Raw genomic sequence first — 26,034 nt, 5'->3', positions numbered from 1 at the left:
ATTGAGTTCTATCTAATTAAAGTGTGTCAACACTATGCACAGTTGAGGAAAGTATTCTTTTTTTCTTCCCAGAACTCAATTATAAGGTTTAATTGGTCCAGGGAGCACTTTCATAATTATCTGTTCCCACATCTAGCACCTGATCCAAAAACCAAAAATCATGCGAGTTATCGTTTATTGCCCAGGGTGTTACATGCCTGCCCTCAATTTGGCCTTTCCACTTTCTCTAGCTGGAGGTTTGTCAATATTTTGCATAGCATAGCTATTTACACTGAATAGTATGTACATTTATACTATAATTTATGCAGCCTTATAATACTACTTTGTTTTAATTTTGGTGCTTTGGATTATTTTATTCAGGGACACATTTAAATGCAGAAAAAAATTAGCTAAATTCTTGAGTTTACATTTCTGACTGTAGTCACATAAACTCTTTAAAATACTCTATATACAAAAATAATAGGGGACAAACAGTATATTGGATTAATAAAAAAATAATAATATTTCTAAACTTACCAACAGGTCCAAGTAATAAAGCAAGTTAGTATAAGAATTGTATAATACATAGTGCATCTAAAAAATTAGAATGTCATGGAAAAAGTTTTTAAAAAATATTTCATTCAAAAAGTGAAAATTGTGAAGTAACAGATTTTAAGCTTTTTTTGGCTTACAGCTCATAAAAAATCCACTATCTCAAAATATTTAAATATTTCATTTTGTGTTTGAGTGAATTAATATTCATGCAGTATGAATATTGTGCATCTCCCAGATGTCAGTTCAGGAGATGATTATTGCTATCCTCCACAAGGATGGTAAGCCACAGAAGGTCACCACTGTAAGGACTGGCTTTTTACAGAGTGCTGAATCAAAGCAAGTTTAATGAAAGGTTGACTGAAAAAGAAGTGTGGTGGGAAACTGTACACAAGCAACAGGGTTGACTGCAGCCTAAATGAAAGTAAATTTTGTATTTTGTTTAAAAATCAAGGTCTGAGAGTTTGGAGAAAGAGTGAGCCAAGTTGCTTGAAGTTTCCACAGTTTGTCATTATTTGGGGTGTCATGTCTTCTAGTGTTGGTTGACTGTGTTTTTTGTATCTAAATTCAACAAAGCTGTTTACCAGGAAATTTTAGGGCACATCCTGCTTGCATCTGCTGACAAGAAGATGAGAAATATTCATTTAAACCAAGTATTGAGTGCAAAAATGAACATACTGCTTTGTTTAACCATAATGCTGTCCTTTTTAGCAGTAGGAAATTTCTGTATTGTTTATATATATAATATATATATATATATATATATATATATATATATATATATATTATATATTAATCTCAGGAAATATTTAGATTTTTTTTTTGATATTTTGAGATACTGGATTTTTCATTTTCATGAGCTGTAAACTGTAAGCCTCAATCAAGAGATTTTTACTTTTTGAATTATATTACAAAAAAAAACCTTTCTCCACAATATTAAAATTTGAAAAGATGCACCAAATATATATTCCCAATTGTTAAAGAAACCATGGGATAAATGAAGTAAATCTTCAAAACACCAGGATTAAGATTATCAACAGGAAGCGGAGAACTTTTGCTAAGTAAGTTCAGCTGACTCGGGTGAGGTGCGAGGCAGGGGAAAATGCACAGATCCCTAATAAAACCCTTAAGCTCTAATCCCCAGAAAATATTAACCAGACTAATTTTAACAAGTTTTTCGCTGATTTTTTCGGGGGCCCTGCAGGGCCTGCAAGACACTCTTTACCCCTGGGTAATTCAATTAACCTCTCAAGCGCCTTGTCATGTTGGGGAAATAAACAAAGTGGCTCTTCCTCATGACCGAATGCATGGTAGTTCTGGTTGCAAGCAGAGGCTATGACCTGAAATTATAAGGAAAAGAAGATAAGGTGAATGGATATGGGGAACACTGTAGGACTGATTTACCAGCATGTTTATTGTATACAGAGTTGTTTTGTGGAAATGTTACTCTGGATTGTTCTGTTGTGTGATAGTTGTGTCAATACAATATAATTTATCATTTTAAATTTCCAGCTAAGTTTAAGCAAATTCATATACTGTAGGTCCATTGAAATATTTACTTTTAATATAATAATGAAACAAACAATGCTTCTTTTCTCTCTATCTTGCAGCTTTATTGTATAGTTCAAATAGTCTTATGAGTCTAATTCCTTATATATGTTTATGTTGAGATAGAGTTATTCAGGCCTTTCTTTATTCCATCCTCTCTTCCTGTTTCAGTAGTAAATGAAGCAAAACACACAGTGACAGGGTTGCGGAATTCAATTAAAATTGTGTTTTGACAAATACACATTTAATGGTGTAAAATAGGCTATTGTGTGTGTGCGTCTGGAAGCGTGCGATAAGGCAAACTGCTCTGAGCCAATGAGACGCAGTCTAAAGAGCAATAGAGAGGAAAAAAAATAAAACAACACAGACCAATGCGCACACACACACACACACACACACACACACAAACATTTTAGATATTAACCCTGGTCTATATCTCCCTCAGCAAAAAAGTCACTCTGAGCTCAAGCCCTACCATTTTCTTACACACTCGTTGTGTTTTACTGTGTCTGTCTATTGAATGCCTCATATTCCTCTTCCATCTATTTGCCATGTGATCTGTGAAATGAAAGTGGTAGTGCTTGCTATGAATAATTATTTCTTCTTTCTCTTTCTCTCTTTTTTTGAGATAAATGTGGGGGGAAAGTATGAGCTGTTCTTTTACTGTGCAGTACTTTTGTAGATCTCCATGGCAAAGAGACAATGATTCAGGATGAGAGGGAAATAAAAACCAGAGAGAGTGAGAGAGAGAGAGAGAGAGAGAGATGGTAAAGCAGTTGCGTTAGGTAATTGGCAGCCACATCATCACCAGAATGAAATTATGCTAGCTAATCTCCCCTCAATTAATCACAGTTGGAGTGGTCTAACCGTACACTAATTATTTCCTCAAGTACTGTTCACCATTATAAAGGACCATCACAACCTATTCAGCAGCCAGGAGGATCTGCAGGAGCTTTCACTGTAACATGGTCTATTTTAAATGCTACTGATGTGTTTCCTCTTACGCAAAAGCCTGTGATGCGTGAGCAAATCAAAACATTAGTGTTAATGTTAGTGGTTTAGAAAACAGAATATTAAACATAGATAGATAGATAGATGGATAGATGCAATATAAAAATGTGGCTAAAAATATGAGCTGACAGGAAGTCTTTAGTAATTCAAACACGCACTCTTTGCAACTGTGGTGAGCAGAAAAAGCATCGCAGAAATGCTTGCGAAAGATGGACTACAACAGGAGATGACCAAATTAGGTTCCACTTCTGTCAGGCAAGAACATAAATCTAAGGCTATCATGAGCAGAAACTCACCAAAAGACCGAGTGATTTTTTTTTTTCCCTAATCTTCCACAATCCACTCTGGGTGAGTCTATGAGTTACTATATCCTTCCTGGCAGCTTGAAGCCCAACCCGTCATTTTCCTCCAACCTCTCTTATTAAAAAGGTGTTTCACAGAACTTTCGCACCCTCAGTAGTTTTTGCCTCATTCGATGTGTGTGTAAAAATCCCATGCGATCAGCAGTTTTTGAAATGCTGAAACTAGCCTATCTGGTACCAATACCCATGCCATGAATAAAGTTACACAGATTATACCTTTTCACCTTTCCTGATGTTTGATATTAACATAAACTGAAGGCATAGCACTATAAATGTGTTTGTGCATTGTGTTTATAATAATAATAACAATTAGAAGGCCTAATAAATACAAATATCCAAATGTGTTTATATACGGCAAATTACACATACTGTATAAAGAAATAAATAATGTAATTACAAATATGTAAAGAGAGCATAAAGTGGATAGGCATAAAATATTTAAAAAATAAGTGGTAATTGTTGCAGAATGTAGTGCCAATAAGTATCACCAGTTTATAAAGTAATATTAATGAATATTTAAAATAGTATTAAATATTAAATAAATCATAAATAAATAAAATAATACCATGGAGCAGATGGTGAGAGTGAGCTCGATTAGTATCAGCAGCAGAATATTGAAAACAACAAGGCACATATCTCTAAACCATGTTTTAAAATGACCTACAGCCAAACATAAAAGAAGAAAAAAGATAGAAAGACAAAATGATGTCAGTCGCTTGCTCAGTGAACCATGTCAGACATGGCTCTTGTTCGTGTGATGTGTTGCATTGTGTTAGGATGGGTTGTTTTACAATGTTACCCAGGTTTACTGATGTGAGGCCTCTTAAAGCATATGCAGCTGTATACTGAGCTTACTGAAGCAAACCGGGTCAATGCTTGCTTCATTTCTTCTTGTCTTGGTGTCATCATAGTAGCCTTCTTTCTGTTCAGCAGTATACCTCAACTAACATGTTAACCTAAACAGTGCGCAGATGCTTCTTAGCTAAAGAAGAGTAGTGGAGTGATATAGCAAATGGAATACAAACTATCATATATAACTGTTACCTCATTAAATAAACATGAAACCCTACATTTGCCTTTCTAAAGACTTTATAGCCAGAAATCCTTGTAGTGGTAAATATACGCAAACATATGAATTAAAAAATTTTATTCCCCCTAGAACTGTCCACTACGGAACACATTTAAAATAAAAGAAACCTCTTGTATCATATCTAAAGCTACAATGAAATTGTAATTGTTTTACATTATTTATAGTTATAATTATTAGGCTCTAATTGTTTAATTTTGATCACCTATAACTAAGGGTTAGATTTACAAAAGACCCAATTTAAGTTCCATGGACAGAGGGAGCACTTATATTGTTTTCCATTGTTTTTTACTTATTTTGCTATGGAACTAAATATCAAATGCATGCAAATACCTTTTAGGAGCGAAAAAGAGGGAGGGAGAGAAAGAAAAAGTGAGAGATGCAGTGGGCTTTGATAAGTTTGATTTATATTTAGCATTCTGCAAAGCATCTATACATAGCCAAGTGTAAGGCTAGCTACTCATTATGGCCAATAATCAGTCAGGTAACTGGGCCCAGTACAATTCAATTAAATGGAACTGATGAGGAAATCTTTCTCGTTCCCTTTCTCCCTTGCTCTCATATGCCTGTGTGGTAGATGGATATAACAACTGATAATGTATTATCACCATCACACATTTATTATAATCTTTTTACTGCAGCGTGGTGTTTGCGTTAAGAATCGCTGAGCACTTATATTTTTAGATATATACGCCATAACTTAAGCAAAAGACTTTTTGAAGCTTCGTTGCTGCTCTCAAAAAAAGGCTTTGTGAGAAGGGCAAGCAGTTCCCTGGCCTCTCTTTTCTGGCAAAATGAGAACCATGTGAAGTGTCCCAAGACAGGCGAGTTAATGAACTGGTAAAAAGGGAGAATGTGATGTTCATTAGATTGTTAAAGGGAAAGGAAAGGTAGAAAATCTAGATTAGAGTGTGAGAGAAAAAAAGTATAGACAGTCACACAAGCTTCTTACTGTGAAACTGAAGTGTAGGGAGCATGTGAAACGATTGCAGGCAATTAAAAGAGTGAGTCTGTGGGTATTTTATTTTGAGGCTAGTAAAAACATTACAGATAGTGTGTGCGTGTGTGTGTGTGTGTGTGTGTGTGTGTGTGTGTGTGTTTGTCCACGCTTGTGGGTGTTTATTTATTTATTTATTTATTTATTTATTATTTATACTGGGCGGTCATGCTGTTGCACATCACTGTTACCATCACTTTTACTCAATAGCTATGTTTATATCCTGCCTGTTAATCCATTGCTAATTTGACTGATGGCTTAATTAGAATAAAAATAACATCATGTTTTAAACTGGTTGAGGCCAATGCAAATTAAATTTCAATTTGACTGAAGGATGTGGGCATAATCCGTTAATGGAAAAATAATTTGACTATTTTACTCAGTTTAAAATATCCTCTAGCAGCACATCCTGCAAAAAGTGTGCACACTAAATGCAAGTACATGTTCCATTTTTTGAGAGTTTAAAATAATGTATGGTAATATTATTACTACTACTGGGCACTGGTGGCTCAGTGGTAGGTGTTTTGCCTGCCATGCGGAAGGCCTGAGTTCGATTCCCAGCCAGTGCCCAAACCCCCCAGCCACTGGATGCAGTGCCAGTCCCAAGCTCGGATCAAATGGCAGGCTTGCGTCAGGAAGGGCATCCGGTGTAAAACCGGTGCCAAGTTGTTGTGCGGACTGGATATTCCGCTGTGGCGACCCCTTGCCGAAAGACCAACAACAATATTACTAATAATACAGCTAATAATTTACATTTACACCTTTATTTCAAATATTTTTTTTAAATAAAACAAAAAAAGACCAAAACTGACCATGCTTTATAGTCAAATCGAGTTTGGTTCATATACTATATTACATGCATGTAATTGGATTTTAAACTGAGTGCCTACATAAAAACCGTTTGTGTGTCTCTTGCTCTCTCTCTCACTCACACACACACATACACGAGCACAGATTGGACAGAGGGGTCAGCATTTGCCGGCAGTAGTATTGTGGCTCGGCTTCCCGTCCAGAAAACACAGATCAAAACACCAGACTGTCGAGTTCAGCACTTCTCAGCAGGAAAAGGCTGATATCACAGTTAAGAAAACACACATACAGCCACTTTCTCTTCCTTTAACTCTCATCAGGAGACACACGCATTCCAACTTCTTGCAAATCATGCTGCCAATCACTTGGGTGTCTGGCCCACATATGACCCTGAAGTTACTTTGTCACCAGCCACCCAACAGCAGGGAACTGACTATGCCCGAGAATCCACTTTTGTCCGTATGTAATTAACTTGCAGAATAGCTGAGAACCATTTCTTCCGCTGCACCCCATCTTTTTATTCCTCATTTTTAATTGTTCTAGTGGGTTTAAGTTTATGCCTCTATTGAGTGTATTCAAAGGGACTAGCTGGAAATTGGCACACATTATGCGCTGAGCCCCTGTTGGCAAAAAAGCCCACTATGTGGCATGACAGTTAGTACACCGCCGAGCCCCTAGCACTTCCGTCCAAAGTATGGCCCCATTTGTTTAACTTTTCCAAAGCCTCACTGCAGTATGTAAGCCTGAAGTCTAACCACTAACTGGAGGTTCAGATTTTGAGTCAGTGGGATTTAAAACCCTAATGAGAAGCAAGGGTGTCAGCCCAACACAGGCAATTCTTTTGTCAATATAATGAACTTTTATTGTAATTCTAAGCATGTGTTTGCCTCTGTGGCTCTTTGTGTAATAACACGGTTGAATGAGAAGTGCTCTTGACCTTGTTAGCCCACTGCAGTATTTATATATTACTAATCAGCTAGATCTCATTTTGACTGTTGGCCCTATTCAGTATCTTTACAAAGAGAGGACATTTACAGTGAATGCCAGTGAATACACATTAGTTATTTAATTATACATGTTTCAAACTGAGGAAACACACATATACCACTGGATTTGTTCAGGTTTATGGTACCATAAAATGCATATAATGAAAGGAAAGATGGCAAAAAATACAATTACATCCTCCTTAGCCATGCCATAACCATCTAAAATAGAACTATGTATGTTCTGGAACAGGCAAAATGAAATTATCAGACAAATGTATTTCTGCTCATCACACAGACTAAAATATATAATACACATGAGGCAGGTTAAATATAGATAGCTTCCTGCATAATATCGATGACCAATCCTAGACCAGAATGATTAACTTTTCTTTAACACATTTAGTAGTTATCAGTAGCATGGATTGCAATCTCTGATACATTACTGCCTGATCATTTAAATTTGTTGCTGCTTATTGGCTTGAATGTGGCCAGATGTTTTTGTTGCAGTGACTGGATTTCTCATCTGAATGAAAAAAGGGGGGGAAAGAAATTAATATGTTGGCCTCATCTGCACTTCGAACAGTGAAAGTGAATAACTCTTCTTAGCTGAGATTACACCCAAAAGGCTGAGATTAATCATACTTGAGGAGACAGTCACATTCAGATGCATAGGCACTGAGAGTCTGCAGTCAGCAAGCAGCTCTAATACATTCACCTTCAATTACAGTACATGCCATTTCTTTGACCTCATTTACACCTGGTCATGCAGCTTGCATCTGGATTGTATCCTGCTAATAATGTTACTCACATGCATTCAGATGTATAATCAAATGTGTCTTGGGTTAGCCAAATCCAATTGCTACATCAGGTGTACTATGCAAATCAACTCATTCAATTTGACTTATAACTTCCTGTGGATTTATAATAGTAAAACTGTAACAGAGATCCAGTAGTAGCCATTAATACGCCAGTGTTTTATTTACATTAACAAATTCTCTCCTTAAATAGAAAAGAAAATTGCTTAAAAAGAGACGTAAGAAGTAAATGCTCTGTGAGAAGGTTGAGGGATGCCTGGAGACTGAAGTGGTCATGGGGAATGATAGAGGTGATATGATCACCAGCTGAACTCTGACACTTTAACCAACAGCCAGTGGTTTAGTGCAATTTGGTGCCCCCTGGAGAGCTTGCAAAGAATTCTGGGTAAAGGCTGAGAGCAGCAACAGGGCCCTGATGGCTTAATTGTAGAACAGATGTCTGGGTGCGTGTGTGTGTTAGTGTGTGTGGGGAGAGAGAGAGAGAGTAGTGGAGACAAACCCTCATCCTGATGGTCATTATAAAGCAGACAGCGAAGTGTCAAGCGGTAGAAGTAAAAGTGAGATCTTATTGCCCTTTCTTTACTACTGCACTGGATTGAACCTGGCCTGCAATCTTAGATTTACTTATCATTAGTTTAATTCCTGGTATTACAGACTGTATAATTGCAAAAATTTGAATCTTCTAATTTGTTCTACTATTGTGCAATTAACACGATGTTCACTATTTGTTAACTATAGAATATAACATGACAGGCCATGCTGTTATAGAAAAAATAATCAATGACCATGCGATCTGCATGATTACCACTATGAAGTAGGTTATTTTTTACAAATAGTTATGCATTCTAGTGTGTGTTTTTCCACTGAGGCCATAGCACTTTACTAACATTAACACACCTTTATTAACAACAAAAAAGCCATATGTTTTATCTATTCATTGTTGTGGAATGTTTTTTGTTGAGATTTAGTTTTTTACTAACTTTGTAGAAGCCATAAAGGGAGGATTATCATTTTGTGATGATTGCAAAACCGTAAATTGCTAAACTTAACACAGTCTTCTGATATTTATATTGCTCTGACACTTATCTTATTAATCTTTTAATTAATTTTACATTAAATAAACAGTTTCTCAAAAAGAAACTTTGGAAATAAGGCCATGTATTAGTTGATATTATAGCAATTACATCATCTTAGAACAAGTGCATCAGTAATGTACATGGCGTACCACCAAAGTCTTATCCCACTCCTCATTTCTTCTTATTTTGCTACCATGGAGAGAGACCTTCTTGTATTTTTTTTTATATTTAACTTTATTTATTTATTTATTTATTTATTTATTTATCTATCTATCTATTTACTTATTACTTAATTTATTAAGTTTTTGGCTCTCATTCTCAGTCCTGTCCCTGTTTTTGTTTGTTAAACTACACAGTGAACTATGAATCATTCTATCTAAGTTAAGACACAAACCAGTGAGAAACAGGTTTCAGTGATTAGTGTACTGGTGATGCTGAATGCTGAGTGGTTGCTGCTAAGGTTGTTACATTAACAATTTGAAGGAACTTTGCAGCCTGTCACAGTAAAAACAAGTGCTTTAAATCCTTTTATTTAATCCACATCATTTTATTTAATTTAACATTAAGAAATAAGGGGTGGCTCAGGACTTTTTCACAGTATTGTATACAGCTTTGATTTGCATTGTGGCCATCCAGATTACTTTATGGAGTGTAGCAGTGTGTGTATCGTTAACTTGCTGTCAATCTAAGGCAACACACCCATTCATTAGCGTCAGAGAGAGACTCAGGTTATCAATCGTTCCATCACGCCTCTCCCTAGAGCTACCATTCGTCCAGTTCGGCTTTCTTAATGTGAGCCCAGCGTGAGCGCTACAGCCTCCAAACGTGCCCTCACTGTTCCTTAATGACCTACCACGGTACTAAAGTTCACATCAGCCTCAGCAAACCCTAACCCAACCCATCACGAATCAGAGGCTAATAGGATCTCACACAGGAGCATGTGAGCAACAGCCTAGCAACAATCAGCAACAAGGTCAAGTGAACATGTTCAGGGGTGGTGGAGGTTAATATAAGGAAGCTGAACAGGGATTCGTAAGAGAGAGAGGAAAAGGATTCACAGAAAAGGAGTTCATCTCACAAAAAAATAAAGCAGTATTTGATTAGACCATCATAGATTTGCCAGGTTTTTCTTGTTTTACACTAATTTACAGCATTAATATACAATTAATATATATATATATATATATATATATATATATATATATATATATATATATATATATACATACGAATAGTATATGAATAGTGTATTAAATGAATAGTGTATTTTCCAGGCATGTTTTCATCAATCTTGCGTGCAGTTAGTAATTTTGTATTTGTGTATTAGCTGTTATTTTTTTCTATGACTAACCAGTGCTTTTCTAAAGCGAATTCCAACACACTTGTTTGTGCACATTGTATTAAGTTTTTCTCACAGTGTAAATCAAGTTTGCTATAACACATTTGACAGCTTAGATTTATTTATTTATTTATTCATTTATTGCAAGGATGAAGCACTGTGCACTAAACAAACAGTGATTCTATCTCATTCTTTCTTTACAGGAGAAAAAGAACAATAAAAGTAAGCTATGGTTAAAACCTATTATTTTTGTAAAAAAAAAAAAAAAAAAGCCAGAGACAGCATGCTTGTTTTTTAGATTTGCTCTCACTCCCTGTTGCTTGTGTCATACCCCACATTAGTCATTAAACAGCCACCTTAACATTAAAGCTTTGGCACTTTGGCACTAAAGAACAATCAGAAACATCAAGAAAAAGCTTTTTCTGTATGCTTCCATTCAGTTCCATGTGTAATCCAGGCTGGTTCATATTTTTACACTCATCACTTTTCCTAACTAATAAAAAGTTTATTTGTTGTATCTTTTTATTTTTTCATTTATTTATGCATCTACTAGACCACATGGCTGCACATATGCTGCCAGTGTTCAGGTGAAGACTATATGCTCGCTCTCACTCTCAAGTCTTCTTGTTCTCTTCATTTTTAATTATATAGTTCTAGAATAAGAATCCAAGCAAAGTTCATGAGCTCGGTATTACCAGAACACCATAATTTTAGTAGGGCAAAAGTGGTTGAAAAAAGCTGTTTCTGTTCCGATGTTTAAGAAAAATGTATAGAATTTAAAAGTGCATGTAGACTAATTTTGTTAACAGTTACTACAGACTTTTATGTTCTATATCTGTTCTCGGGGACTTATATTGTGTAAGTTATTGCATAAAAGTAATAAGGTTTGTACAGTTTATTAAACGCAAAGAAAATGGAAAAAAAAGGAGACTCTTGCACACACACACACACACTTGCACACAAACACACGTGAGTGGGCACACACACACACACACACACACACACACACAAACACACACACACAAATACCCAGAATGGAAGTTGTAACCAAGATACAAATCACAGAACAGATGATTTGTCCCCGTGTTTTTTTTTATCCAAGCATGGCATCCTTTTAAGAGAACTCACATCATATGTTCAGTTCTTTCTTTTTTTCCCTTTTACTTCTAGTCTTGATGTCTGTATGCCATTTTGTGTTATGTGGTATGTGTTAACCATGAAGCTAAAAAAAAAAAAGGCTCTTTTTTTTGCAGAAAAACAATTAGGTAAATTTGAAACCAATTTGAAACCAATTTATCAGTGTACCTTGGTCTACCCTTTTAACTGTAATGTGAAATGATGAAGTAATTTTAGGCTTCATGAGGCACATAGCACACTAAATCCTATTTTTCTTCTTAATCCAACTACTGTATCTTCTCAAGTCTTTGAAAAAATATTGCTGCCAACAATATCTCTTCATGTGCTTCTTTGCTTTTTGTGTGCAGACTCTCGGCCCCTGCCGGATGTAGCCATGACGGGAAAGTGTACACGCGAGTGTGATGAGTATGGCCACTCAGATGCCTGCTGGATGCCGGTGCGCACTTCACCCGAGCGCAGGCCCAAGGCCACCCCTCCCAAACTCTCCACCTTCAACTCCAGCTCAGCCGGATGCAGCGGCGCTGAACCGGCCACGAGCACTGATCCACTTGCCGTGGCCAATGGAGAGCCCTCTCACCTGCTCGGAGACCGCAATCGCAATCTCCTCAACAAGAAATTGGCCTCCTCCTCTTCCTCCTCCTCGGCCTACGACGCTTTCAGCTCAGCCACCTTCTCTTCTAGTGAGGAAACATCTCGGCCTGTTGAAGAGATTCCACTGGCACCCACAGGCGAATATAAACCCACGCAATGCGGGACACTTACCAGGCGTGAGGTTTACCTGTGAATGTCCTGATGAACGAGTCACAAGTCACAATTCCATACAACGATGACTCTTTGGAGATTTCAGAGACGCTCTTGGCGCCTAATGTGCTTGTTTGATGTAAGCAGTGAGTAGAAGACCTAAAAGCATGGAAAAAAAAAATCATCTTGTTGTTTGTAGATAAGGAGGATACAAAGGAGGAGGAGGAGAAAAAGGCAGAGGTGGAGAGAGAGGGATGCTGGTGGATGAGTCCTGTGTCATTTTGCTGCTAGCATTCCGGGCCCTCTGACTTTTCCCAAAAGTGCTGCCTGGTTGTGTAGAATTAATTATAAGCATGCATGCAAAATCTAGCCCTTAATGACTTGGACTATACTTCTTAAGAGTTTTATCCTTTTTTGTTCATTTTTTTTCTAATTAATGCTAAATAGATGGCAGAAGGCAAGACTGGTGCTGTTTTATTTTTTATTTTTAATCATTATTTCATGTTAGTGTTCCAGTAGGGAAGTATTTGAATTTAAAAGAATTCTTTTTTCTTTTTTTTAGTTTTAATTATTGTATACTTATGCAATCTGTCCAAGATTTGGACTAGTTACACTGGACAACTATAACATTCAAAGAGACACCAAAAACAACAAAACTGGCCAATTGTGGATGGGAATTCATACATAACATTGCCAGTGATCGAAACCATTCAGAAAACACCTGGAGCATGTTCTTATGTACCAGTAACATTTCTAGTGACTACAACCTTTATAGTGGGTCTGTAGATATCCAGACAGTGGCATACGAGCTGTAAATGGTGAACTTACACTGCACTTACAAGTTTACCTGTGTGCCTATCTGCTTTTCAAACAAACACACACACACACACACACACACACACACACACACACACACACACACACAGTATCTCATGTTGGTGATGAGTTGTACATAAATACGCTAAACACATTCAGAACACATGCTTTATACCTAAGCTGTTGACTCACCAAATGCTCCGCCCTGTCCTTTCTCTGTACACTGCTGCATTGTGGGAGTTGTTGACATTTCTTGGGTTGCCTGTTAGTGCTGTAATTCCACAAACATTGGCAATTCTAAGAATCTCTGACCTGATCTATGCCACAATCTTGTTCATCATCTAAGACTTAAACTGAAGCCCTTAGTGACCTATGGCACACAATGAGTTACACATGCACACAAAAACATGGCACCTTACACACACACACACACACACACACACACAGGACCTAACTGGCTATCAGGATCTCTTGTTGACTAGCTACCAGGGAAATGATTAAGATGACTTGGTCCTACAGACCACATGCTTGGGCTGGTCCTGTATAACATTCTCAAAGTATGAGTGTTAAATTGAGCAATAAACCCAAGGGGTTCACCCCTACCTAAAGTACTGAAAACACACCTGAAATGACCAGTCTCCTAATCAAATCGGTAAATACTGATACAGAAACATACTGAGGGCATGAGGATCCACCAGCTAAATAGACTTGTACAATCAAAACAGGTATTTTTACGATGTCAATGGGCTAAAGGAGTACGTGTGGTCATGCAAAAACAAATGTTGCCATTAAAAAAAAAGAAAAAAAACCAAAGTCCTGGGATGAACATTACATGGTATTTAATATAGCAAGTTGGCAAACTGAACATCTGGTTCAATGTTGGTTAAAATAACTGCACGGTTAACTGTACAGTCTGAGGCTAGAGAAACAGCTGTTAGATGATGTCCTTTTGAAACAAAAGCAAACACTTAAATATACACACATTCACATGATAAGGTCCTGTGCTAAAAAAAAATTAATAAAAATAAATAAAGTAACCCACTTTTGTGGTTGAGTGTACATGTCTAAGGCTCCTGCCTTTAAAAACTGGGTGATAATAATCAGATGCAATGGAATTACTCTTTTGTACGTTGGAGAACCCTGAGTATGAACGGACTGCACTTTTTTTCCCTCGCAGCCTGAATCTATAGTCTGTGTGTTCTAATTGTTGTTAAAAGAAGTGCTCTGATGCTTATCCACTGTATTCAGAAATATGTACTTTTTATTGCACGTTTAAAGTACTTCGCATACTATGAAGGCAAAAAAAAAGAAAAAAAAAGGAAAGGATTAAAAAAAAAACGTGTGTGATCTTGGAGGTCCATTGCTTGCTTTTGTTATAAACAAACATTATAAACAGACATGTAGTATGGCTTAGATTATCAGTTTGACAAAGATGAAAATTGAAATATGTATACTACAATGATTCATCAGTTTATTTAGCATCACATATTTGGTAAATGTTTTCCTTCATTCTTCTGGCCATATGTCTTTTTTCTTTTTTTAGCTTGGATTACCACAAACTCACAGATATGACACACTGAAAAATTGCTTGTCACATCAAACGTTTTTAACGTTGTCCAACATGATACTCATGAAGCCGGCATGAAGTTTTGTCTTTTTTTTTTTTTTATGTAAACTTGGTAATGACGCTCTGTGTTGAGCTTTATCCATATTTTCTTTATTGTATCCAGTGCCACTTTGTATATTAAGAATGCTTCTGTAAAAAAAAGAAAAAAAAATCAAAACACATCTATAGAGTGAATGCAAAATATGCAACTGTGCCTTTTTATACCGTTATTGGTATGACTCGTCGTTTTGACTAGTATAAAAACTGAGATGGATGAAGGTTGTAATCTGGGAAATGACACATCCTGTTTATATGATAATGAAAAGAAACACAAAAACAAAAGCTTTTATCTTGTGACTTCATGTTAGATCGGTCAAATGTTGTCAAGTCTATCAGTAAGTAACACTGTACACATTTTAGGCAATCTCCTAGCATATGAGTCCATCAGATTTCAAATTTCGCATGATTACTTGACCAAACCACTATTTATATACATGATATAAAATATGTTGCTACTGAGATCCTCATAGTCATGATAGTAAGGATAATGAAATTATCAGTAAAGTACGTAAATGCTACATTAGTTAAGCTCAATGCAGAATCAAGAGCTAAACTAAGTTCGTCTAGTATAGGCATAAAACTGATTATCTAGTGGTTTTACTAAATGCTAACACTGAAGACCAGCTGGGAGAAAAGAGCGATAAAGTGATATGTACAGAAATGTGTGCTAGCAAAACATACACCTCTATGGGAGAAATATGCATCTATACACATGCTGAATATTATATTCTATATGACTATACAGTAATTTCATAGGAACAAGAAATTAATAGTGATGAGTATAAAAGAAAGGAGAAGTGTTTTAAAAAGAAATAAGTAAGCTTTGATAATTGATAATAGAAAATATATTTTGCTCTTAGCAGAGATTAGATTAAAGTCATTATTGCAGAAAGCAGGGAATCTGTGGTTCAAATACTTCTTGCAAGATGAGGTGTATGTTCTGTCAGCTTTGAACTTAAGATTAAACCTTGAGTTGTCAGACATTTCATCCCCTAGTAGAGAGATCTGTAATATTAACCATACTCTATTTGTCCTGCAACTTGGATGTTGATGTAGAGTTGACGATCAGTTTTAATCATTGTTTTATTTGGAGTCACTATGCACGCAGCTTAGCTGAACATGGCAAAATGTACTGAACGCTGAAGTCCACCTCTATTTATGAACTATTTTACTTAATTTAATTTTTGCTTTTGTACAGGTATTTCTGTAAATAAATTGCTTGTCATTTTTTGTCTCTGCAGAAATTAAAATATAATAATAATAAAAAAATGTCTGTCTTCCTCTTCATTAATCTGACACACATGAGCACAAGATATTTATATTGTCTGACATCCTTCTAACACATTATTATAAAGACTTTAATAAATTAAATAATTTCTCTAAATTCTCTAATTCTCTTTTGCCCATTATTAGAACTGTCAAAATCTGGCATGTTAAGAGACTACAGATTACAGGTTTAGGTACATTTTCTGGAAAACCTATTTTGTGACTCAAAATACATATAGTTCATATCTTCTGGCCTTTTTTCTTTTCACTCAATACTTTTAAACATTAAGTAATCAAATGCCTTTAAGTTTATAGATGTGGACTAATTGCATAGTGTATTTGGAAAGTATTCTAAAGTGAAAAAAAAAAAGGATAGTAGAGTATATTGCCTATTGCTAAACATTTCCAGCAAACACCAACTCATTTAACTGTTTTACTCAAAAATGTACTTAATACTTGGTCAGGGCTCCTTTAGCACAAACTACTACATGCAGCATAGCATGGAAGTGATCCACCTGTGCCACTTCTGAGCCATTACTGGAATGCAACAGTTGTAGCCTATTTCTTGAAGACATTTGCGTGTGGTTGCTGTTGATGCACTGACTTCAGCCTCACTCAGCTAAGTTACTGTACATGATAACAACTTTTTAAATGAAACTGGCTAAAACATACAAAACATTTAGTTTGTTTACACTTTTTATTGCTTACTACATAATTCCATCCTTACAGAAAGACAATATATTTCTCTATATATTAACTGTCAATATATTGAATTATTTAGTGTTGTGATCTAAATCTATTCACAATATACTAAATAATATATTGTATTAATATATTACAATATGTTGAAAAATACATAGGGAATTGCCGCTTTTAATATATTGAGAAATATATTTAAATATATATCTTAATGTACGTAATTTTATATTTATAATATAATTTATATAATTATAATTTATAAATATAATTTATATTTATAATATATTTTAGAATATATTGAATTTTATTAAATATTTCTATTTCTTTATACATTTTTTACAATATTCTTATGCAATATGCTTATGGCTCATTTACTTATGGCATATATAGGACCATTATAAGATTAAAGCCAGATATAAATGATATGCATGAAACACAGATGAAAAATATTAAAGTTTTATTAAACATATCATTTAAAAAAATAATAATAAAAATACCCATTTAACAGCATACAATGATGAGCTACAGCTGAGACCAGTCAGTGTTCATACTGACCTCTGTCCACCACAACATTAAGCACATTTGTCTAACACACTTGCCACTTAAACATTTGCTGGCTTAGAGCATGTGTGGGAGGAATTGTGGGAAATTATTACACTAATCTTTTATTAGTCTTTATTAGAATCTACAGTACATGTACGTATTGTAGGCCTAAATGGGTTGGCCCTGAGAAAATATTGAACATTCAGTCATAAATGTATAATCAAAATAGGTTTGACCTTAAATGATAAGTGTAGACAGAAATCACTGAACACAAACATTATCTTATTGCTTTACTTCTTCAAAAAATATTCTGTATATTGTATTTTAGTTCTTTATTGGTAATGACACAAAAGTGGTATACTCTACAAAACTAACAACAAATATATATGACCTTTAACACAATATTTAGATTTATTTTATTTTTCATTACTTTCACATTTCAGAGATCCAACCTACTAAACCACCCCTCCATCCACCTGTATGTGAAGAGTAAGTGAAGTATATAAATAAAATACTAAACACTCTTTAGTGTAGCACTGTTTGTCAGAGAAACCTAGCCCTTAAAACCCCAAAGCATTTTTAGCCATTCTTTGCATTATTATGTTTAATAAATATATAGGAGTCAGTATTGTGCAATATAGAGTGTCATTTTTTTCAGCACAACCTAGGCAATATAATAAACTGAATTTAATTTATTTTTATCTAACTATACACATATGACTGAGCAAAAATATTAAAAGGATCATATAGGCAAGAAATAGATAGAAACAGATAGAAAAGATCACTTGTGACTATACTACTACTACTAATATTACTACTACTACTACTACTACTAATAATAATAATAATAATAATAATTAAAAGAAGAAGAAGTATGCATACATCAACTATGCAGTATAAAAAAGTGACATCTAATACATTGTATATAAAGGACATAATATATAATAATATGCACATTTTGTGAGTTCTACATTTGCATCATCATTCCAGTAATAGTAAAATGTACATTTTACAATTGTACAAGTAATGATGAGTTTAATTCTACAAAACATATCAGAAAACCCAAATACACAGTTAACAAGCACTGACTCATTTATGTGTGTATCTCTGAGATTTAGAGGTAATGAGCCATATTTGAGGCACATTTGAGAAGATTGAGAAAACAGCTAAATCTCATTCAAGCCTCAAAGATGGCTCATTTCTGTATATGTGAGTCACACACAAGAAAAAATATAAACTTTTTCTGAGATTTAGAGGTAATGTGCCACATATGAGACACCTTTGAGAAGGTGCAGAAAACGCCTAAAGCTCATTTAAGTATCATGGCTCATTTCTGTCTAGGTAAAAAAAAAAGAGATTAACATGAGATCTCATCTTGGAGTTTTCTTAATCAAAGCACACAGACAAAGTAAAAGTGTGTCTATAATTCTTAAACATGCATAAAGTTTCAATAATGTTTCAATAAAACAATTATAAGTATAAATACAATGGGTTTTGTCTGCATTGCAATGTACAGGTCCTTCTAAAAAAATGAGCATATTGTGATAAAGTTCATTATTTTCTGTAATGTACTAATAAACATTAGACTTTCATATATTTCAGATTTATTACACACAACTGAAGTAGTTCAAGCCTTTTAATTGTTTTAATATTGATGATTTTGACATACAGCTCATGAAAACCCAAAATTCCTATCTCAAAAAATTAGCATATTTCATCCGACCAATAAAAGAAAAGTGTTTTATTACAAAAAAAGTCAACCTTTAAATACTTATGTTCAGTTATGCACTCAATACTTGGTCGGGAATCCTTTTGCAGAAATGACTGCTTCAATGTGGCGTGGCATGGAGGCAATCAGCCTATGGCACTGCTGAGGTGTTATGGAGGCCCAGGATGCTTTGATAGCGGCCTTAAGCTCATCCAGAGTGTTGGGTCTTGCGTCTCTCAACTTTCTCTTTACAGTATCCCACAGATTCTCTATGGGGTTCAGGTCAGGAGAGTTGGCAGGCCAATTGTGCACAGTAATACCATGGTCAGTAAACCATTTACCAGTGGTTTTGGCACTGTGAGCAGGTGCCAGGTCGTGCTGAAAAATGAAATCTTCATCTCCATAAAGCTTTTCATCAGATGGAACCAAAAAGTGCTCCAAAATCTCCTGATAGCTAGCTCCTGATAGAACCTGCCCTTGATAAAACACAGTGGACCAACACCAGCAGCTAACATGGCACCCCAGACCATCACTGACTGTGGGTACTTGACACTGGACTTCAGGCATTTTGGCATTTCCCTTTCCCCAGTCTTCCTCCAGACTCTGGCACCTTGATTTCCGAATGACATGCAAAATTTGCTTACATCCGAAAAAAGTACTTTGGACCACTGAGCAAAAGTCCAGTGCTGCTTCTTTGTAGCCCAGGTCAGGCGCTTCTGCCACTGTTTCTGGTTCAAAAGTGGCTTGACCCGGGAAATGCGGCACCTGTAGCCCATTTCCTGCACACGCCTGTACACCGTGGCTCTGGATGTTTCTACTCCAGACTCAGTCCACTGCTTCCGCAGGTCCCCCAAGGTCTGGAATCTGTCCTTCTCCACAATCTTCCTCAGGGTCCGTTCACCTCTTCTCGTTGTGCAGCGTTTTCTGCCACACTTTTTCCTTCCCACAGACTTCCCACTGAGGTGCCTTGATACAGCACTCTGGGAACAGCCTATTCGTTCAGCAATTTCTTTCTGTGTCTTACCCTCTTGCTTGAGGGTGTCAATGATGGCCTTCTGGACAGCAGTCAGGTCGGCAGTCTTACCTAGATTGCGGTTTTGAGTAATGAACCAGGCTGGGAGTTTTTAAAAGCCTTAGGAATCTTTTGGAAAGGAACCTTTTCATGATATGCTAATTTTTTGAGATAGGAATTTTGGGTTTTTATGAGCTGTATGCCAAAATCATCAATATTAAAATAATTAAAAGGCTTGAACTACTTCAGTTGTGTGTAATGAATCTAAAATATATGAAAGTCTAATGTTTATCAGTACATAACAGAAAATAATGAACTTTATCACAATATGCTAATTTTTTGAGAAGGACCTGTATATATAGTCCATTCATATATTGCAATATATTAATAAATATAACCACTAGTTCTCTTTCAAAAAGCTACACTCGTAGCTGCATGAAAACACTATGGGAACATCTTACTGTGTTGCCGGTTGTGAAGCATGTATGTTTCAAACACGCCAAATTTTTGGCTTATATAACCTCAGGTGATGTCATCTGATGAAGTGCACCTGCAGATTATAAATAGGAGTGAACCGGAAACATTGCTCAGATCTTTTTGTTTTCAGGACTGACTTTGTGTTCGCGTGTGTGTCTACCTCTTTCGGAGGGCGACCTTTACACTTTTGGGGAAAAATCACACTCTCCTCGGGCTTTAGGGAGCGGCGGCATATTGATTGGCTTTCCCCAAACACTCCAAATTAGACAACAGGTTTCTGTTGGGTGGCCGGGGGGCAGAGCCTCAACGGCGCTCTCTCCCCGTCTTTAGCGACCTCCATGACGAGTTAACTCGCTCATGGAACAAGCCATAATTATCCCGTGTTTTCGTGCCATCGACTTTGATTTATTCAAATATTGTTTAAGTTCAAGTTCAAGTAGGCTTTATTGTCATTTCAACCATATACAGTTAGTACACAGTGAAACGAAACAACGTTCCTCCAGGACCAAGGTGCTACATGCAACATAAATTTACAACATAAATTACCATAGACACTAAACTAGCTAACCAAGAGGCCTAGTTAGCTGGCTAGCAGAGACAGGACAGAGAGACCTAACATAAATTACAACATAAATTAACAAAAACTAACTAGCTAAGTAACATTTTTATAGACAACATAAAGTGCACTTGCAAATGTGCAAACAAGAGCAACAACAAAGTGACAGTGCGCAACCACGACATAACGGAACATAAAATATGGTGTTGAGGTAGTGGGTAAACATAAACATTCCTTAAAACAGCAGCAAGAGTTGAGGAATTAGTGCAAAATGTAGTCCAGTAATGATCATTGTGCAAAAGATTGTTAAAAACAGTGAAGTATTTACAGGTTGGAACATGTGAAAGCGCGGGGTTATATGATGATGCCCCAGATAGAAGAGATGCTTGCAGGCTTTCTTTCTCCTGGGACATCATCCTCCCTGAAAAATCCAACACATCCCTTCAAGCCCTCTTCCTTGGTGGGAAAAGTTTTTCAGACAGTGGGTCAGGCTGGTGCTGCACTGCACACCATGGCGATTTTGCAGGCTTACTAGGCTAACCCGCTGAAAGACTGGCGGGGCTGTTGATTATAGGGCGTTTTTGGAGTTATGCTGAGCCACAGACCTGTCTCTTTGTGCAACCAAGCAGACGGCCCATGCTATCGGCTGTTCTATGGTTGCGATGGTGTCCGTGAAGAGGCACCTGTGGGTAAATCTCTCGGGCAAGAATAAGGAGCGTGCGTTTCTCCTTGATGCCCCCATCTCGCCTTCCGGCCTGTTTGGCAATGCTGTTCCTAACTTATAATTCCTAGGTTTCAGGAGGCGAAATTATATGAGCAAGTCTTCGGGAAATTCCTTCCCCATCGTGCTCAAGAGTCGGGGCTGTCGGCCACCCAGTTTCAACCAGGTTTGACTTTCGCGAGGCAGGAAATGCAGGAGGAGAGTGTAATGAACCGTACGGCTCGCCGTTCTTTGCGATCTGCCTCAAAGAGGTCAGACCAGCACACTGTATTCTTTACAAAGAAGAAGCCCTGAGGCTCATGCACCCAGGACCATGGGGGTGGCTCCCCCCGGGGAGGGGCGAGTAGAGTTTCTTTCGAGGATGAAGTGTCCTCCCTGGCACCCCCAGGAGGTCGGTGTTCATGCTCTTCCACCACTGATGTTTCGGGCAACACCGGTCTCCAATGAAATGTTAGTTCTTCTGTCTTTTCCTGCCATTTTTCAGGATGCCGAACATCTAACACTCCCCCATCTAACCGAGCCGAGACTTCTGCCACTTTCGGAGAAACTGGCAGCATGGAAGCTACTGCCAAGTATATCTCCTTGGGTACTAAGCACTAGAGAGAGGCTACAGGATTCAATTCTCACATCGCCCCCCGCATTTCAACGGCGTCTCCATTTCCGTGAAACCAGAGAGGGCACATCTGCTGACTCTGGAGTTACAGATGTTGCTGGGAAAAGGGGCCATAGAACATGTTTCCCTACCAGACAGAGAGCCAGGCTACTACAGTATTTCTTGGGTCCCATGAAGAACAGAGGGCTGCGTCCAATTTTAGATCTTTGCAGGCTAAACCTCTATCTAAAAAAATACAGGTTCAAAACGTTGACTGTCAAAGTGATTGTTTCTCAAATCCAACCAGGGGATTGGTTCGTGAAAATTGATCTGAAGGACGCATACTTTCATATAGAAATATTGCCACAACCCAGTAAGCTCCTGAGGTTCGCTTTCGGGGGCAAAGCTTACCAGTATCGGATCCTTCCATTTGGTCTAGCTCTCCGCACATACACAAAACGCATAGATGCAGTTCTGGCTCTCAGGGCATTACATAGATGACTGGCTGATTCTGGCTCAGTCTCAGAAGGTAGCGCTTCGACATTGGAATGTCATCCTAGCTCATCTCAGTTCCTTGCCACGCTCCTGCTCATGTCGAATCCATTCTCAACACCCTCAAGAAAATCAAGCTAGACCAGAAAGTGACTGTTCATCACTTTCAGATATCTTTAGGTCTCATGGCAGCTGCGTCCACACTGATACCTTTGGTCCTTCTGCACATGAAAGTGTTTCAGTTGTGGCTAAGAGCCAGGGCGGACTGCGTTCGCACTGCTTGAACAAGCTAGCGCACCAGATTTTGCTTTGGGCACAGGACAAGTTCCTGTCCCTCAGGGCAATTTACATTCCAGGGCACATAAATGTGGGAGCAGATTTGCTGTCCAGACAAGCTGTGACACACAGGGAATGGAAACTCCACCCTGAAGTGGTCAATCAAATCTGGGAGAGATTTCATGTAGCAGAGGTGGACCTCTTTGCCCCGCAAGAAACAGCACAATGTCCCCTTTACTGCTCTATGACTCCTCTAGCCAGTGGTGTAAGTCAGAGCAGCTTTTCATATTCTATGGGGGCCGCAACCGGAGGTGGGGGTGTGTGGTGGGGAGGGGGTTAGGGGGGTTTTCTTGCCACTAGACAAACGCTGTCACATTGGGTGAGAGATGCTATTGCCCTAGCCTAAGAGGCACGTGGTCACACTTCGCCTCTAGGAATCAGGGCTCATTCGACCAGGGGGACTGCCTCATCTATTGCGCTGGCAATCTTAGCCAACTGATAGCAAGAAACCAAAACAATCCCAAGTTCTTATTTAGTACAGTGGCTCGCCTAACAAAACCTAAGATGCCAGCAGAGAGTACTCCACAACATTTTAGTAGTGAAGATATTATGGACTTCTTTAATGAAAAAATCGATAGCATAAGGAAGGAAATAACGGAGGTTCAACCTCTTACAGTATAGCATCTCATGATCTAGTTCAGCCTAAAGTTTCACATTTAGTTTTCAGTGCTTTACAGGTGTAGGACAGGAAGAGCTTTATAAACTTATCACCTCAGCTAATTCACCAACGTGCCTGTTAGACCCAATCCCAACCAGATTTTTGAAAGAAGTGATGCATACGGTTGGAGAGCAACTTTTACACATTATTAATTCTTCCTTATATCTAGGTCACATCCCTAACTCTCAAGTTGGCAGTTATTTAGCCGATTCTCTAAAAAATCTTATTTGGACACAAATGAAATAAATTATAGACCGATTTCAAACCTCCCCTTTATATCAAAAATATTTAAAAAAGTAGTATCAGCTCAAATATGCACATTTTTGCAGGAAAACAACATCCTTGAAGAATTTCAGTCAGGTTTCAGGCCCCATCATAGTACAGAAACTGCACTAGTTAAGATTGCAAATGACTTGTTTTTAGCTTCGGACCAAGGCTGCATCTCAATACTAGTCTTGCTTGATTTTAGTGCTGCATTCGACACTATAGATCATAATATTCTCATAGATCGCTTACAAAATCACATAGGTATTCAGGGACAGGCATTAAAATGGTTTAGATCATACCTGTCTGATCGATACCATTTTGTAGATCTAAATGGAGAACTGTCTGGTGTAATGCCAGTGAAATATGGGGTCCCACAAGGGTCATTTCTAGGACCTCTGCTGTTCTCAATATACATGCTTCGCTTGGGTAACATCATTAAAAGACATGGGATTAGTTTCCATTGTTATGCTGATGATACTTAATTATATATCTCAACAAAACCGGACGAAATACCCAAGTTGTCTAGATTAACCGAGTTAATCCATTCATTTTAGAAATATCGCCAAACTTAGGAGCATCTTATCCGTATCTGATGTAGAAAAGCTAGTTCATGCATTCATGACCTCCAGACTGGTCTATTGTAATGCATTACTAGGTGGTTGTCCTGCATCCTCAATAAACAAGCTTCAGTTAGTCCAAAATGCAGCCACCAGGGTTCTCACTAGATCCAGAAAATATGATCATATAACCCCAATATTATCATCCCTGCACTGGCTACCTGTTCAGTTGTCAAGAACTAACCTGGAGTGACCAGAAGACGTAGCTTTAGCGATTAGCCCTTTGTTGCGTGAATGGTAAACCCAAACGCGGACGAACACGAGTGAGCAGGATAATCGCGCTATTTGATCTAAGGACTCTCACGAATGGGGAGCAAGGGAAAGACACAATCTAACCCGCGTCCTATAAATACACACTCGATCAGGATTTTAAACCAAGAAGGTGAGTACTCACGGTTTGAAGAATTCCGACGTAGCATCGGCGACTCAATGACTGAGCGAGGTGCTATGGTTTGTTTACCTCTTTTATACTTCCTGGTTCGCGACCGCTTAACTTCCGGGTCCTAGTGCTGGTCGCGTTCCGAGTGTGCATGACAGTACCCCCCTGTCCAGGACCGGCTCCGGACGGTCCTGCGGTGGAGGATACCCTGTGACGGTAGTCCCGGATGAGCTCGGGGTCGAGGATGAAGCGTGCTGGAACCCAAGACCGCTCCTCGGGGCCGTAGCCTTCCCAATCGACCAAGTATTGGGTGCCTCTGCCCCGAATCCGCGAATCAAGCATCCGTCGCACGGTGTAGGCGGGACCGCCGTCAATGATTCGGGGAGGAGGAGCAGGGGGGGTGGGTGGAACCATGGGTGAAGTGGTGAAGGGTTTTAGTTGTGAGATATGGAAAACCGGGTGGATCCGGAGCGCCGCAGGCAGCTGGAGCCGGTAGGTGACAGGGTTAATCTGTAGATTGATGCGGTATGGTCTGATGAATCGTGGTGAGAGTTTCCGGGATTCTATGTGGAGATGGAGATTTTTGGTTGAAAGCCAGACCTTGTCACCTACTTTAAACAATCGTCCCGGAGGGTGTCGACGGCGGTGTTGTGTGATGTAACTGGCGTTGGTGCGCTGGATGTTCCGGTTGGCTTGCTCCCACAGCCGTCGACACCTACGGGCCAACTGTTGGGCCGAGGGTACGTCAACCTCCGGTTCCTGATGGGCGAACATCGGAGGCTGGAACCC

At 38.0% G+C, this 26,034-nt stretch overlaps 1 protein-coding gene across 4 annotated transcripts in view; it reads left to right on the top strand.

Annotated features, from left to right (window-relative positions):
• Positions 1–12,993, top strand: part of pcdh7b (protocadherin 7b) — a 142,382-nt gene extending 129,389 nt beyond the window's left edge. For 3 of the 4 annotated variants that reach the window (XM_053501418.1, XM_053501427.1, XM_053501411.1), the window contains one exon: positions 12,047–12,993. In XM_053501418.1, coding sequence (XP_053357393.1) covers positions 12,047–12,483 — 437 coding nt within the window. In that variant the 3' untranslated portion in view covers positions 12,484–12,993. The remainder of the gene's footprint in view (positions 1–12,046) is intronic. The other variant, XM_053501447.1, reaches the window with a different exon arrangement.
• The last annotated feature ends 13,041 nt before the right edge of the window (positions 12,994–26,034 follow it).

Source organism: Clarias gariepinus, chromosome 1 (genome assembly GCF_024256425.1).
Source record: "Clarias gariepinus isolate MV-2021 ecotype Netherlands chromosome 1, CGAR_prim_01v2, whole genome shotgun sequence".
NCBI lineage: Eukaryota > Metazoa > Chordata > Actinopteri > Siluriformes > Clariidae > Clarias > Clarias gariepinus.
The sequence above is the reverse complement of the archived record's forward strand: the minus strand, read 5'-3'. Positions and strand labels throughout refer to the sequence as shown.